Raw genomic sequence first — 17,650 nt, forward strand, 5'->3', positions numbered from 1 at the left:
GATGATCGCTATATGAAAGCACGTAGCCCAGTCACTTGCTAGGGCAGAGGTCCATACTGGCTTTCTTCCTCTTTCCTTCCCTCCTGCCTCCGTCAAAGGAGGAACATGACTTCCAGAGCAGGCTACACAGAGGTCACTTCTAGAGGGTTTCAGCTGTTATCTCTGTCACTCCGCGTTTATCTTCCTGCTTCCAATTCGTCAGGGTCTTTTCCCTCTGATGCTGGGCGGGTGCAGCATGAGGTGTTTCATGTCCTGCCTGTGAGCAAGCGGTGGAGGAGAGAGAAGACCAGGGGGACACGCGCAGCTTGGGGGGGGGGGGGTGCTGTGTGGGACAGAGCAGCAGCGTGGCCCGCGAATGAGGGAGGGGCGGGCAGCAGCCACCGTCTGAGAGAAGATCGCCTTAGTCCTCAGGTGGACAGAAGAGAGGAAAATCATCTTCAAGTATAAAAGTTTGCTCTGTATCTGTGGATCTTGCAAGTGGTACGATATTCCCACTCTTGGGCAGGCCTAACCGCTCTAAAAGCGCATGGTGCAACTGCTTTTGGGGGGGGGGTGTCTTCGGACCGGGCAGTAGGCACTCCCGATGCAGGGAAACAGGGCAGAGAACTTCCCAACAAGCCGGGCTCGCTCTGCTTCCCCCACCTGCTCTGCGCTTCCTTTTGTTCATTTTTCTGTGAGCTCTTCTGAAGATGGCTTTGCTTTTTCCGAACCCAGATCACCTTCTCATGTTGCAAACCCACCTAACCTTCAGACTTTTTTCCGCACAGCTGTCACAACAAACTTCCCCTCATCTGCTACTAAATGTATCAGACACCGTGGTGCGGGCTGCGAGTTGCCGGCTCATTCCCCGGGGCTTTCCAGTAGAATCTGATGTTATCCAAAACTTCTCATCTGTTTCAAAGGCTACAATTTCCTGCATTCTCTGGAGGGAAATCAAACACACTACATTGAGGAAATAGGCCGATCCTTCACAGATTTAGTAGACCTCTAGGCAGTTATGGGGTGATTATTCCAAACTGAGTGTTTCCTCACCTCATTTCCCATCACAATGACTTGGGTGACCTGACGATGGGCTTTTCATCTTTCGAGTGAGAGATTGGGAAATAAGTCACAAAAATTGAGATAAGCTGTGGTTCTTCTGATTTCTCTCTGTCCTCCTCCTAAGCCTTTTCTGTCTCTCCCCAGAGGGAAGCCAGTTCTCTTCTCCCTGTTTCGTCTGCAGTCTCTCTCCGGGATCCAGGAATCTTTTCCTTTAAACCTATCTTCATAATCCTTTAAATCATACACCTCATCTCTTGATGAATGGGATTCTCTTCTTAAAAATGGCTTTTTGAATTTTAGCAATTGCCCTTTACGAAAAAGCGCTCTCTGCCGGTCCCTGGGCCTCTGTGGGCTCTTTTCTCCTTCCCCCTCACTTCTGGACTGGGGTGCCTTTTCTGCCACGGCCTTTGCTCCACACTCCGTGCTCGTCTCTCCCTAAGTGTCTCCCTAATTCCGTCTTTATTTTGTTTAGGTCCCCTTTTTAATTTCCTGCTGTCAAGCATCTGCTGTATCACCTTGCTTTCTCCACTTCCTAGAAAGCTTGCTTTATGAATGCTCTTTCCCCCCAGGATAAAGTTGCTGGCTGTTCACTGATGTAGTGCTTCAATGGTTTTATTTTACATTGACTGAGTAAGCACTTTGAATAATTGTTTTAGCTCCATTACTGTGAATCTATTTGGCTTAACTCTTTTCTTTTGCCACCTTTGATTAATGTCTGACCACTGGGACAGAGAGGAATCAGTGCATTCATTTCCCCTTGACACCGTTGAGAAATGCTCTTTTTCCTGTGCAAGAGCCCGAAGCAACAGATGCCGCATGCCCCACGCGGAAGGAGGGAGCTTAGCTCGCACTGCCGTGAAGGAAGTATGTGTGTGCTCTCAGCCGGTGTTTGCTAATGCTGCTATGTGTCAGCCATCTCGTAGCAGAGAGCAAATGCTAGGATTTGGGGAACAGTGTACCCGCGTATCAGATTTTAAACCTGAATGGTGAATCTCTGTTGAGTTAACAGTGTATAGCTAGATGGTATTTCCTTTTTAAGCTCATGAAACTTAACAGCTGTTTAGTGAAGCGGTGTTTTCATATATGTCTGTTTGACAGGTTTAATAGCAAATTTTGCAGTAAGTGACTTGCTGAACAGGCCTCCCTGGCTTGGGCTGTAACAGAAATTGCGTTTGCAGCAAGATTCATTGAGGGTCTTTCTGCTTTTGTGTTTATGGGATAGGGGAGCCTGGCTAAAGTGAGGGAAACTGAAAGGCGTGTTCCAAAGGAAATTACTAATATCTCTACCAGAGTGTTCGTTGGAACTTGTTATTAACCAGTTCAGGGGAAGATACATGGGGGAAACATGCTGTTTAGCAATAAAAACACATTAATACAGTCAGCTTACTGTAACCCTATATTGGTGAATGGTAATTAAATCTATATATCTCTAGCTTTATAGTTTTCTGCAGCTGACTCTCTGGAAGATTTCTGCACTTTGTCTGATTCAAGGAAGACCATATTCTCTCTCCTGCCTCTGGAAGAGGCTGCCGTGCCTTTTAATAGCTTTTTAATATCACCAGATCGAAGACAAATGCTTTGCTGCTTTTACTGGCAGAAATAAAACACTTCCTGTTACTCTTATGTTGGGGGTCCAAGTCCTGGAAAACTAGAACTTTACGAGGCTACAATCCCATTTCCTTTCATCGCTTTTTTTGGTTCTCCTGGATCATAGGGCCTCAGAATTGCAGATCTAGGGTTACCCACTTTGTATTTGGCTCCAAGGCATATAAGCTGCATTCTTCATGATTTATCTGTGTTTTTATTGATCGTATGTGCTTCATATGGCTGCTGACTGCAGGCGTGTATGCATGTGGCCGAGTCACAGATCAGACCCCTAGTCTCAAAGGCATCCACCCTCATGGTCAGTTTGGCATCTTCAGCTAACAAAGGGACCAAGAACAGTCTCACAGCCTCTTTGAATTTCAGTACAGATTATGCAAGCCAAGGATACAAAGTTTGTCCTAGGGTTTATGGTTGATTTCATTTGTTGGAATTTTAATCATATTGTTTCACTTAAGCAGCATGTAAGGGAACTTTATATTTATTTCTCTCAGTCCCATTATGATGTAGGTCAAAAGTCAGTTACATTTGGCTATGTGAACAAATATGCCTACAAAGAACAGTAGGAATTTAGGCTGCGTTGTTTTATACACTCAAGAAACTTGAAAGGAATAAAGAAATCCGGAAAAAGTATTAGTAGAATGAGCCCAATTAATTTTTTTAGAAGGCAAACTCAAAAACTGCTCACTGGTAAACAGTAAAATGTCAGGACACAAGGAGGGACAAGAGAGAGAAGATCACCTGAGATCTATAGAGTCTGGCCATGAATGATTCAATATGGCGGGTGGGAGGAGAGGGGTCTCTTGGTGAGCCTCTCCCAGCAAGTTGTCACCCCTATAATTCCTACAATTCCTTCTGGGAAGGGGACTACCTGTCAGTTTACTACTTACGCTCCTCTCATCACCTCAATAACCTGCTGTCGCTGTACTAACTTCCAGAACCAGTGGGAATAAATGGAGTATCACATACTGGCTTCTTTGCCTGGCTGTTAGGATTTGTCTCTCTTCCTTCAGTCCTCCTCCTTTTTCTCTATGATGCCCATACCTTATTTAGGATGACATGTTCAAAGTCAGAGACATTGGAAATGAAGCCTCGTTATCTTGGCTGTTAGAAAAATAATGGCAAAGTTATTGGATACAGGTGAATCCTAGTCTAAGATGGTAGGAGAAGTGGGCCTGAACGCTCCTCTCCCTATTTTGGAGTTGGACCAGTTCTGGTTCACTCTTGTATTTTTTTTTCCCCCAGAAGTACAAATAAGTGTTATTTTTTTTTTTTTTTTTTTTTTTTAATGCTTAAAAAGGAGTCTGGTAGGTAGGTCTTTTTTTTCAAACTTTTTATTTTGAAATAATTATAGACTTATAGATTGTCACAAAAATAATAGAGAGAGATCCTGTTGTATCCTTCTGCCAGCTTTCCCACAATGGTCACATCTGTGGCTATAGAATATCGAAACCAGGAAATTGCCATTGGGAAAATCTCGTTCACATTTCACCAGTTTTTACTAGGGACTTTCAAAAGATTTCAAACTCTATGTAATTTTTTTTTTCTTAGTGGGTATAACTGAAGGTACAGTGGGAGGAAAGGTTCTTCTCTGGTCTCTTCCTTTTTTTCTATCTTGCCCTCCTGTCCCCCATCATGTGAAAAATAGATACTAGAAAACTAATATGAACAAATAAAGTCTGAACGCTTACTCTAAAAAGCAGTAAATTAGGTGCCAATGAGGACACATATGCTTATAAGAAGAAATAGTCTTATGGCTGGGAATTATCTGCTTAGACAGAAAGGTTAAGCTCAAGACAGTACATATTACTAAGCACTTTTCTTTGAATTATAAAGAGAGAAGAGCTACTCTTCAGCCTGGAATGTACATTCACTCCTCCTCCCCAACCCATATGCCTGCTAGCTCTTAGAGTTTTCCCAAACGAATTCATTTCCTGCCTATGCTTATTGAGTACCTACTAAATGTCAGATCAATGCTAGATCCTAGAGGTTCAAAGATGGCTTCTACACAGTTCCTGCCCACATTGAGTCCCCATTTTAGTGGGAGAGATATACATTTCGAATATAAATATTTTGAAGAAAGACAGCCAGTGTAGTAAAGAGAATGTATGGGAGGAGAGGAGGCTGGAGACAGGGAGATGAGTTCAGAGATTGCTGTGGTGGTTCAGGTTAAGGTAGTATGGCCAGAAACCAAACTGGTGAGGAAGATTTAGAGGGGAAAGGTAGATTTAGAGGGGAAAGGTAGAGATGAGTTCAGAGATTGCTGTGGTGGTTCAGGTTAAGGTAGTATGGCCAGAAACCAAGCTGGTGAGGAAGATTTAGAGGGGAAAGGTAGATTTGAGGGCTTTTTAGCACTTAAATTTGATAGCACTTAATACTCAAGTGGCTGAAGGGTTTAAAAGAGGGTGAGATGACCCAAATGGTGCAGATGATCAGTGGTAGAAATGCCATGCATCAAGAGTGGGCATTCAGGGAGAGGAACTGACTTGGGGGAAAAGTCATAAGAAGGGTTTAGATACGCTGAGTTAGAGGTGTCTGTGGGCATCCAAACTCAGAGAGCTTATTAACCTATAGCTGAGCTCATGCCATGCGTGGTAAATGAAGCCTTAAAGTGGATGACCTTCCCAGTTAGAATATGTAGTAGGAGAAGAGGGTCAAGGACAGAGCCATAGGAAAAAAAAAGCTTTGAAGGAGAGATGGAGAAAAGAGACCCTACAGAAAAAGGTTGGGAAGGGTTAGATACAGGAAGAAGGGTATTTGGAAAAGGAGAGGCTGTTCATAGAGTTAAATGTTTCAGATGTCACGTATGATAGGAACTGAAATGTTTTCATTGGATTTAGGAACAAGGGCATCCATAATGACTTTTGTGAGTTCAATTTCAGTTGGCTAGTAGGAGGAGACAAAATGGTAGACTGAGTAGTGGTTTTTATATATGACCCGATTAAGTGTTTGGTATAAGGTGATTTAGTCAAGTGCTATCATGGAGTGCAAAGAAAAGTGTGACTCCTATTAAAAATTTAAGAAAATCCGTAGTAGACTATTAGAGCTGGTATGCAACTCCTTATTTTGCACATAGAGACTTCCAATACATTGTTCAAAGTCATACATCTAGAGAGGGACAGCCAAGACCTAGTCCTGGGTCTCTTGACTCCCTTTATGAAAGCAACTTGTGAATATGCTACAATTTAAAGGAGCAAATTCATGTCCGATGCAGGAAAAGTAATCATGAAAGTGATGAATCAGAGCCATATACTTATGTTGTGAAATATAACTACTTGTTTGATGAATTTATTCATTTATTCTATAAATATTTATTGACAGGAATTTTGCTATTTGCTTAGTATACAAAATAAATAAAACATATTCCTTGCAGAAAACATGCTTGGTGAATTTTATAACTGTAAAATATTATCGCTATTAAGTGATATATAGTCCAGCAGGGTGACAGACACAAAAACATGGAGCATACAATGCATTGTTGAAAAGGCAGCGAGTAATCCTGCCTGGGAGCTGGAGACTGAGGAGCTGGACCTTGTTATGACTGCAACTTCTCCAAATGGAGAAAGAGTGAAAGGGCACTTTATTTATTTATTTTTTTAAAGATTTTATTTATTTATTTGAGAGAGAGAGAATGAGAGAGAGAGCACGAGATGGGGGAGGGTCAGAGGGAGAAGTAGACTCCCCGCCAAGCAGGGAGCCCAATGCGGGACTCAATCCTGGGACTCCAGGATCATGACCTGAGCCTAAGGCAGTTGCTTAACCAACTGAGCCACCCAGGCACCAGTGAAAGGGCACTTTAGCAGAGGGATAGCATGAGCAAAATCAGAGAGGCATAAAGAGTGTTCTGTGACATCAAGGACTGATACACAGCCTGTTGGGGCTTTGATGTCAGGGTGGGGGAACAGCAGGGAATGATCTTGAAGACTGCCATACCCATAACACTGAACAGCGAACAGTGGGGAAACAGATGTTGCAAGCCAAGGAGTCATTCGATTTAGGTTTAAGATAATTCTGGTGGCAGTAAGGAAGATGGGTTGGAAAGGGACCTGGCTCTAAGGCAAGGATATGTGTGAAAAAGTGTTTCAAATGAAGGATAATGAGGTTCTGAGCCAGGGGAGTGATGATAAGGTGGAGAGGAGGGAAATTAGTCAAGAAAGAACTTGAAGGTGGAATTACAGGCAGAACTTGCCAACTGTTCACCTGTTCTCCCTGAGAGAGAGGCAAGAATCCAATAATACACTGCAGTTTCTAACTTACTGAGTAGGGCAGACAACAAAGGAAGAACAGGTTTGGAAGGGAAGATTCTAGTTTGATGTTGAATATTGAGAATCCAGGTGCATGTGGGAAATCTAGGTAGACTGTAGGCCAGATCCTGGACCTTCCTTATGGTATCAGTATAAAAAATATATTTAATTATGGACCCCCAAGAAGCCCATAAAATAGTATAGCAGTTGGAAATGTATCACAGCTCAGTGAACAGAAAATCCAGCTAACAGTGGCTGAAACAAGTGGAGTGTATTTTCCTCACCTAACAGACGAGTTGGTGGTGCTGGTATTGGTTCAGCTGCTCAGTGATGCCAGGACCAGCTGTCTTGGACTTGCCCGCATGGTCACAAAGTGGCATATGCAGCTCTAGAATTGTGGCCACTTTCTTGTCGTTGGCTTCTGTCTGAGTCTCTTTGGATAGAACCGGGTCACAGGCCTCCTCTGGCTGCAAGGTCGGCTGGAAGAGTGAGGAAAAAAATTGTCCAGTTCACCTAAACCACTAGTTCACTATCCTATTAGATGCAATCCCTCCTTTTTAAAAAATAATAATTTATGGTACCTGTTTTATTATTCTGAAGAAGCATCACAGATAACCTGCTTATGTACATTTTTGATTAAATCAGTATGCTATCCTAACTATAATGTAGAGGAGAAATTAAAGGAAAGTAATTTCTAAGAAACTACTTCAAAATGTACATTTGCAGGCGTGACTCCACTAAACGTAATGAAGTAGTCGGATGCTTGCGTGGTGAATGTGACAGCATAGATGGCCCAGGGGTGTGGTGGTGGTGTTTCCAGGACCAGAAGCGGCGTAGTCATGAGTGTTTTGGTGAGATGAGGACCAGCCCACAGTAAAGTTCTGAAGAAAATAAAGCATAGTCCTCCCTGGATATACATGGTAGTTGCTTCTTGAAGAAGTCAACTTGCATCAAAACTATAAAAAAACTACTTTTGTACATACAATACAGTTAGGTTTAAGGTTCACATAATGGGTTTTTCACATTTAAAAAAAATCTATGTGGAATGTTAGAGAGTTCTTAGTATACAGGATTGTACCCTGTGTCACAGTCCGTCTACTATCTGTGACCCCTGCCGAGTAATTACTAATAGGACCCCCACGCTCTCATGACAACCAGAAATGCTCCCTCCCCCACCACACATTCAAAAACGACTCCTAGGGGTAGCACCATCCATATTGAGAACAACTGGCTTAGATGAATGAGGCCGGACACTTTGCATTTCAAACAAAATTGAACTTTGGTTAGCAAGAAAAAGGGGGAATGGCTATGGAATAGATAATTAATAGTGCCTGCCAATAGCAGGAACTGAGTCTTGCTTATTTTTCTGTCTTCTCCAAATTCTTGCATAGTTCTGACATGTCATAAGTTCTCAATGAGCTTTCTTGAATGATTGAATGAATAATTGTAATATCAGCTATGGAAAATGGAAGCCCGGCACTGTGTGAATTTTGAATTTAATAAAGGAAAGGATGATCTTCCTTAAGATGGTTAAAGGGCTAATCATTATAAATCTAGGCATGTTAGCAGGAGTCAGAAAGTGAGCTTTGATGTGCCACTGTCTCTGCCAGCATTTAGAATTTCTGGTCTTTATGTCTGTGACATGCTCTAGAATGAGACTAAGAGTTAAATTTATATCAGTGAACTCTGTTCAGCAATGGAAAGTTTAGGGGAAATATTTAAGTTTTCATGTAGGTAGTATATTCAGTCTTCAGAAGAAAAAAGTGACACAATTAAAAATCAGTGAAAGCCTCAGTCCCTAAATCCTACTCCTTCTGTCTTTCAGTTCATTCTCTTTTCATCGTGTCCCTTTCCACTTCACTTAGTCTATTCATCCTGGCATTTCTGTCATAGCCTGAGACATTTTTAAGCAATATTATTCTAGGAAAAATATTTAGAAATAGAAGCAAAGGATTTTGTTTTGTTTCCTCAACATATAAACCTATTATTAGAGAGAAAATAATTCACAGTAGGAGAAAAGTTGGTTTTGCTTCAGTTTGCTTCCAGATTTAAGTAAAAAAGAAAGAAAACGACATTATAAAGAACTTTATCTCTTTTTATGAAAAAGATAATCTGTAACTATGGATCATGAAGACAATATATGAAAAGCAAGTCTTTCTCAAATAGTGCTCCCAATTTCCTTTGAATATAGAACTTTCTGAATTCAAAGGCATGATACCGCATGGGTTTAAAAATAGTTGTTTGAGATTTTGAAGGGTATAATATTTAATATTTTTATAGTTTGAATTCAAGTAAAGGAACAATGACTTCAACCTTTGTATAAAAAATAAACAGTATTTTTAGAAAATGTGCAGTTTAAGTTTAGATATTTCATATGCCCTGTAATTGTTCAAGAGTGCACTAGATTTTTTTTTGTCACTTAGGCTACGAGTATTTAGGAATTTTAAATGGAAGAAAATCTTGAGTGTTTTTATAAATGAATTGCTTGACTAATGCACCTTTTGTAAGCGTGGGTTACTTTTCCCTCAGTGAAAATTCCAAGGAATAACCAGATAGTAATAAGTAGTGGTGTGTTTGAGGATTTTGAGGAACTTCATATGCTATCCTTGCCCTGAGGTGGAATCTGGATGCGTTCTCTGTGCTGAGGATATGGGAGGTAGTGAAGATCAGAAAGAAAAGAACAGAGGTATCCATCAACAAATGAATGGATAAAGAAGATGTGGTGTATATATATAATGGAATATTACTCAGCCATCAGAAAGGATGAATACTTACCATTACATCGATGTGGATGGAACTGGAGGGTAATATGCTGAGGGAAATAAGTCAATCACAGAAAGACAATTATCATATGGTTTCACTCTTATGTGAAATAAACAGGGCAGAGGACTGTAGGGGAAGGGAGGGAAAACAGAGTGGGAAGTTATCAGAGAGGGAGAAAAATCATCAGAGACTTTTAACTATAGGAAACAAACTGAGGGTTGCTGGAGGGGAGGTGTGTGGGGGGGATGGGGTAACTAGGCGATGGGCATTAAGGAGGGCACGTGGTGTGATGAGAACTGGGTGTTGTACCCAACTGATGGATCGTTGAATGCTACATCTGAAACTAGTGATGTCCTGTAGGTTGGCTAATTGAATTAAAACTAAAAAAACAAACAAACTTTTCTTCCTTTTTTCTCCTCCCTCCTTCTTTCCCTCCCCTCCCTTCCTCCCTTCCTTGCGTCCTTCCTTTTCCAGCTGCCTGAGGGATGGGAAACGTTCTTTGTATCCCTTGTTCAGCACCCTGGGGCGTTTTGCTCCCTATATGTTGGAGCTTCACCAGTAGATCTCAGTCGGACCCCGTTACTACTGTATCGTCCACTATTTACCCCCGACTACTTGCCCTTTCCTCCAGAGCCCATGTTTTGTAAAGCCACTGTGTCTTTGCTTGGGTTGTTCCCGTGTTGGGTTACCTTTTCTTCAGTGCCACTCCCACCTTCTTCACATGCCCTTCAGTACCCTTGAAACCTCAACTCAGGCATTGGCCTCTTCATCCCCTCCTCTCCTCTGTTCTCACAGAACCTTGTAACTGCCCTAGTTACAGGGATTTTTACATTCTGTCTTCCTATTTATACTTGGTAGCTCTTTGAGGGTGTGGATATTCTCTCACACATTTGTGTCTTCAGTGCTCAGTAGGTGATCAATAGATTTTTGGTAAATGAATGGCGAGATGAAGTTATGACCCAAAACAGAACACTTTTTACGGTTAATAAAAAGGAGATGTTTGAAATGAGTAGTACTACTTGTCTTTGTTGATCACCATAGAATTCTTTTCTCTCTTTGCAGGTTGTAAAAAAAAAAATACTACTCTAGCTTGCTTAACTTTATTTCACTGAAATGATGGTGTAGGGATATTTGTATATCTGAGCCAGGGCAGACTAGGTCTTTCAGGCCAGCAGATCCTCCGAGTGACCCTCAGGGAACTTTGCTTGGGTCAGTGTGGAGCCAGTGCTTTTTGGTAGATTAAAATAACTTCCAATGATTGCATCATTCATGATTTTATCAAATTCTTTCTTCTGTTGGGGGAACTATTCACATGTTTATCACTCATTGTGAAAAACTGTACATTTTGATTTTCCCAAAATTAGCTGTGAGCTACTAGGACTCTTCCCTAGTACTAATATGAAAAGATTTAGTGAGTAAATCTTTATTTGTGTTATCAAAACCCTTCTTGATTTCATACACCAAACTATTTCTACTTTTGGCCTATGTCTTTTCACACTGAGGAGGGCGGGTGTTTTTTGATTCTTTCATGCAAATAAACTGGTGCCTTTGATCATTCTTCTCTTTTGAATTGACTCCAAGTCCAGAATGAATTTTTTGGTGTATGGTGACCTTGCATGTGTGAATTGGGAGAATATTTCCTCAAGCTGTCCTTGATTATATTGGCCTTTATTTGGTTTTATTCTGTCTCTGTATTTCACTATTTTAATTTTTATTATAAAGCTCTATTTCTTGCTAGGAATGTATAAATTATATATTGGATTACATTATTTGGTTTTAAGTTACAAACTACAAATTACATATTTACAGTGTTTTTCATAAGTGGAATGCGATACAGCAATATTTTCTTCCATTTTTGTTACCTCTCCAACTATGTACTGTTAGTAATAATTATTATGTTCTACTATTTATTAATGAAAACATATCTTAGTTGGGCTAATGTGCCTTCCTAAAAAGAATAATAATAAAAGACTCTTGCAGTGTTCTACTGGAGAGATATATAATTATGCATTTTAGCCAAGAATTACATCAGTAATTTTCAGATTGTGTTCTAGGGAAAGCCAGGTTTAGAATCAACTAATATTTGTTTAGTGTTTACTTATGTCAGGTGTTTTAGGTGATTTCTTACGTAGTTCTGTGCCTTTGATCTTAGTAAACTTTCTAAAGTACTGGTATTACATTCAGGGAAAAACTGATCCATTGAAAGGGAACAAATCTATCATCTTTTAAATTAAACTACTTTTAAAAATAAGTATTTATTGCATTTGTGGGATTGAAGATAAAGTGTAGTTAAGTTATTAAGAACAACTCTCAAAGATACTGGTTTATGTTTTAAAGTAATTACATCATTTTTTAGTGTCAAAATTAATTTAACTGACCATGCTAGCAGGCATTAAGAATTATTATCAAAATGGCATGTTTTCTATTAATTCAACTGACATATATGCAAAGAGATGTAAAAATGTTAGATGCAGACCCTTATTTTCTGAACATATCTTCTAACCAGAATGTAGCCTAGGGATGATGTCCCAGTTGTCCCTCTGAAAGTGATCCCTTCTCTGCCTGTGGAGCCATTACTCGAGTCTGTCTTGAGATGTCATGTCTTCTCTATAGCTTTTCATGCTTTCTTTTGTTCTTCTCTGTGTTCTGGTGCTACTGTATATATGAGACTGTTTGAGTACATAGTTTTTGTTATAGTCGTTTGCTTCTCAGACTGCATTTGGGTGTCCTTCATTGAATTTCTATTATATGTAAATGCATACAGTTTCCTATAAGAAAACAATCTGTAATCCTCTGGGAAGTCTGCACTAGTTGGTGCAGTTACCTGTTTGATTGTACTTGCTGGTTTATCTGCTATCTAGGAATCACAGCACAGGCCCTGTTTCTGCAAAAGAAGGGTAGGGACTAGGGATTCCTAAGCTCTCCTGTATCTCCACAATATTGCCATTATAAGATTCTAATCCATCACTAGAAAGATATTATGGAATATTTAATGTTTAAGGGATGCTTAGAGAATTTTTTTTAAAAAGATTTTATTTATTTATTTGACAGAGAGAGGCAGCTAGTGAGAGAGGGAACACAAGCAGGGGGAGTGGGAGAGGAAGAAGCAGGCTCCCAGCGGAGAAGCCTGAAGTGGGGCTCGATTCCAGAACGCTGGGATCACGCCCTGATCACGCCCTGATCTGAAGGCAAACGCTTAACGACTGTGCCACCCAGGCGCCCTGCTTAGAGAATTTTTAATGAGAAGTAGATACTTGTGGTTAGTGTTAATTGATAGATGTGTCATTGACCTTTTCTTCTTTTTTTGCACCAAGACCACATTGAAAGAATGTACTTTGAAGAATAAATTGCAATCTGGTGAAATATTTTCATGGTTTAATAAAATTTAGCTTTTAAAAACAAGCATCAGTAATGGTGAGTATAGAAACCAAGAACCTTGCATATAAAGAGTTACAATAAAAAGGAGAGCAACATCAATGTATAGTTTTTATAATTTTTCAAAATATTTTTAAATATGATAGCAAGTTCTTATTCCTTCAGTTTATTTGTAAAGGAGGCAAGGCAAGTACTCTAAGATCTAGAGAGATTAAGGGCTCATTCATTCCTTAAATGAAAATGTTCTGAGTGTTTATACGCAGATACAATGATTGAAGGTACAATGATGAATAATTTACCCTACTCGACTTCAAGAGTAGGAGAGACAAATTTACAAACAAATATTTTAGTTGATAATATTGTTAATTATGGTAGAAGCATGGAAAATGGTGCACATAACTCCGGAGTGGTATTTGGTGAGACTCCAAAGAAGAGGTGATTGTTAAAGCATTTTCATTAAAGAATGGGTGAAGATTTGTCAGAAAAAGAGGAATAGGGTGAGGAGAAGGGTCTTGCAGGAAAAGAGAAGGAAAATATGTTGAGATCCAGAGTTATGAAACGACCTGGGTATTGGAAGAACAGTGTCAAGTTCAATGCAGCTAGAGCATTACTGTTCAATATAAATATAAATATGAAGTTAAAAATTTCAAATTTCATATTAAAACATAAAAACCAGGTGAATAATGTTATATTTTATTTAACCTAATACATCTGAAATATTTATGTTTTTTTCGTACTTAAGTATGAAGTATTTGATTTTAAAGATTAAATCAGGTCTGTATTTTACACTTAGAAAACATCTCAATTTGGGCTAGCCACAGTATCTAGAAGCTTCCCTAAGATGTGTGTGTGTGTGTGTGTGTGTGTGTGTGTGTGTGTGTTTAAGAGAGAAAGAGAGGAAAAGGGGAAGAGAGAAAGAGAGACTGAGAAAAAGAATGAAAGCATTTGTGGGGTGTCTGGGTGGCTCAGGTGGTTAAGCATCCGACTCTTGATTTCAGATCACGTCATGATCTCAGGGTCCTGAGATCAAGCCTGTGTTGGGCTCTGTGCTGAGTGTGGAGCCTGCTTAAGCTTCTCTCCCTCCCACTCCCTGCTCCTGTGCTCTCTTTCTCTCTCTCAAAACAAAACAAACTTAAAAAAGAATGAAAACGTTTGTGTGCTCTAGAGGGGGAAAAGTTGGAGCCATATTTTGAAAGCCTTGTATACTGGCTGAATTTGGAATTTATCCCTATAATATAGTAGCTTATTACTGTGATTCTCAAATTATTTTTGGTGAAAGCCTAGCTTTTAAAATTTCAAATTTGTTGCAGACTGATACTTTTTGCAAAATAGATCAGCAGTAAATTAGAAAAATGAAATGAAAGAGACATACAAAGAGAAGCACCATTTTTAAATCATTATATTTGACAAATTTAGTCAGCTGATTATAAAGATGTCTAAATTAATGCTATCCAATAGAACTTTTTATGATGATGGAAATGTTATGTCTGTGTTGCCCAGTATGGGAGCTACTAGCCGCATGTGGCTATTAAGCATTTGAAATGGGGCTAGTAGGACTGAAAAACTAAACATTTTATTTAGTTTAAGTCAATTTAAATTGAAATAACTACATGAGGCTATTGGCTACTTTGTTGCACAGCACTGGATGTGTTTCCTCTTAATGTCTGTATCCACTGTAGACTAGTGAGAAACAGCTGTGGACTGGCATTTGTCCTCAGATCATCCTTAAAGTAGCATTGTTTAGAGCATGGACTCTGGAGTGAGAAATCCTTTGTGGGTCTATGGCAAGTCACCTAATCTCTTGCTACTCTGGAATTCTTATTTATAAAACAAAAGTAGTATTAAGAAACTGTTTCATAGAGTTGTTGTGAGGATTAAATTTGTAGCAGGTGGCATTAGGGAAAGCACCAAGAAAAGATGATATTTGCAGGATCCTCAATGGACGAGTTCAGTAGGCAGAGAGGAAAGAGCCTATAAGGTACAGAGAACTCTAAATCCCATCATATTCTATTTAGAGGGAGGGGCAGCAGACAGTATGGTTTTAACCCTACCATTTTAACCACCACACTGCTAACACTCTTTCTTTCTCTCTTTCCTAGTTGTCTTACTTTAACCTTTTAGCATATTTTAAACTGGATCACTAGGTAACATGCGATTCTGTGGTTTTAATAAATACTGCCTATTATGCCAGTCATTGCCTCTTTATACTTCTTCATTCCTGGGAGTTATGTTGCCTGAATTTGATGGTGGAAGTTGGGCAGTGGTTGAGAAGGGAAGGGGACTCCTATTTGAAAAGCAAATCCCTGGGTTTGAAAACCCAATCCCTGGGTTATGGCAGATAGCTATGAGATTCTTTCCCCCTAAAACATGTTTCTTACTTTCATAGATTATTTTAGGAAGAAAACCAACGGGAAGAATCAATGAAGTTCCTTCTTTTCACGTTTGTTGGTGTTGTTCACCTGTTCTCCCTGAACTCTGGGAAAGCAATATATAAGAATGACAACTCTCAGAGGACTTTTCAAGAAATAAAAGAAGAAGTAGCCCGCTATGGAGATGTTGCTAAAGCAATCATCAACCTTGCTGTTTATGGTAAAGCTCAGAACAGATCCTATGAGCGATTGGCACTTCTGGTTGATACTGTTGGACCCAGACCGAGCGGCTCCAAGAGCCTGGAAAAAGCCATCCAAATCATGTACCAGAACCTGCAGGAAGATGGGTTGGAGAATGTCCACTTGGAGCCGGTCAAAATACCCCACTGGGAAAGGGGAGAAGAATCTGCTGTGATGCTGGAGCCAAGGATTCACAAGATGGCTATTTTGGGTCTTGGCAGCAGCATTGGGACTCCCCCAGAAGGTATCCTTTGTCTTTTCGAGTTAATTTGCTGTGTACGTTATAAAATCAGTGTCATGGAACATAGGTGATTACAGTATGAATGACTCATATTATAATTTAGGTGATAAGATGGACGATAGAATCATTTCTCATTCCATTGGCGTAATGAGTTTTCTACTCTTATATTCGTTTTTCTTCCTTCTTCCTTTCCTTCCTTTCTTTCTGAAAGAAAGTTTATTGTGTAGGGTCACTTTTTAAATGAAGATCTACAACTATTGATCCATGATATTTATCAGCCCTATTGCTTACTAATTTGTAACTAGTATACCATTAGTTTCATTCTATAGAGCATTGAGATAAATGTGTATAGGATAGAGAAACTGTAATTTCCTCCAAACAGCCTCAATGTACAGAAATTTTTAGAGTTAATGAAATGGGGAACAGATCTTTACACATGGAATTGATTTAATTATTTTTACAGAACCGGAGGCCTCAAATGCAAGGAATTACCCAGGGTGAATTTCTACCTTTACTTATCAGCACCCTAGTTCAGCTTCATCAGACAGTATAAATGACTAGATCAGGGATATATAGCTAGTCACTAGTGAGCTGTCAGTCTTGGACTGTTCATGGACTGTTTTCATATGGCAGAGAAGCCATAATCCCACTAGGTCATAACATATGATCTTTTTTTATATATTACTGAATTGAGATTGCCAGTACTATCTCAAGTAGTTTTGCATCTATACTCATAAGGGATATTGGTCGATAGTTTTATTTTGCATGTGTGTGATATCTTCATCTGGTTTTGTATGAGGGTAATTCTGTACTCAAATAATTGGTAGGAAAGTACTACCTGGTCTTCTGTTCTTTGGGAGAGTTTGTGAAAGACTGGTATTAATTCTTTTAAGTTTTTGGTAGAATTCACAAGCCATCTGGTCCTGGGATTTTCTTTGTGGGAAGATCGCTAATTATTAACTTAATATCTTTCCTTGTTATAGATGTATTCATATTTTCTATTCTCAAGTCAATTTTAGTAGTTTGTGACTTCCTAGAAATTTATTCATTTTGCCTAAATTGTGTAATTTGTTGGCATATGGTTATACAGTATTTCCTTAGAAGTATTTTTATTTTTGTGAGGCTAAGGATCCAAATTACTGTTTGGTGTCACTTGCTTTCAGCCTGAAGGATTCTCTTCAGTTTTTTTTTTTTTTTCTCAAAGCAGGTCTGTTAGCAGAAAATTCTCCAACCTTTCATCCATTCTTATTTATTTATTTAATTTTCATTTTTGAAACACAGTTCTACTGCATATGAGATTCTTGGCTAACAATTTTTTACCTTCAGCACTTTGAATTTGTCGTCCATTGTCCTTTGGTCTCTGCCGTTTCTGATTAGAAGTCACTTGTTAATATTATTGGGATTCCCTTGTATGGGATGAGTCATTGTGCTCTTACCGATTTTCTTTTCATTTGTGGTTTTCGTCAGTTTGACTTTGATGTATCTAGGTGTGGATCTCTTTGCTTTTTTCTTGCTTGGAGGTTGTTGAGCTTCATGGATGTGTCAGTTTTTTTTTTTTTTTTTTTTAAACCAATTTGGAAAGTTTTCAGCTATTATTTCTATGAATATTTTTCTACCCTTTTTTGCTTTTCTGGTCCTTCCACTGGGAGTATGTAGGTGCAATTTCCGGTGTCCCACATTATTCTGAGGTTCTGATCATTTTTCTTCCCCCCTTTTTTCTCTCTATTCTTTAGGTTATATAACCTGTATCAGTCTATCATCAAGTTCACTTTGTC

The 17,650-nt window shown here is 39.3% G+C and overlaps 1 protein-coding gene across 13 annotated transcripts in view; it reads left to right on the forward strand.

The window, feature by feature from the left end:
- Nucleotides 1-17,650, forward strand: part of CPQ (carboxypeptidase Q) — a 440,125-nt gene that overhangs the window by 79,677 nt on the left and 342,798 nt on the right. For all 13 annotated transcript variants that reach the window (XM_057308086.1, XM_057308090.1, XM_057308083.1 and 10 more), the window contains one exon: nt 15,412-15,878. In XM_057308086.1, the coding sequence (XP_057164069.1) occupies nt 15,446-15,878 (433 nt within the window). In that variant the 5' untranslated portion in view covers nt 15,412-15,445. The remainder of the gene's footprint in view (nt 1-15,411; nt 15,879-17,650) is intronic.

This window comes from Ursus arctos, unplaced genomic scaffold (genome assembly GCF_023065955.2).
Source record: "Ursus arctos isolate Adak ecotype North America unplaced genomic scaffold, UrsArc2.0 scaffold_6, whole genome shotgun sequence".
NCBI classification, from domain to species: domain Eukaryota; kingdom Metazoa; phylum Chordata; class Mammalia; order Carnivora; family Ursidae; genus Ursus; species Ursus arctos.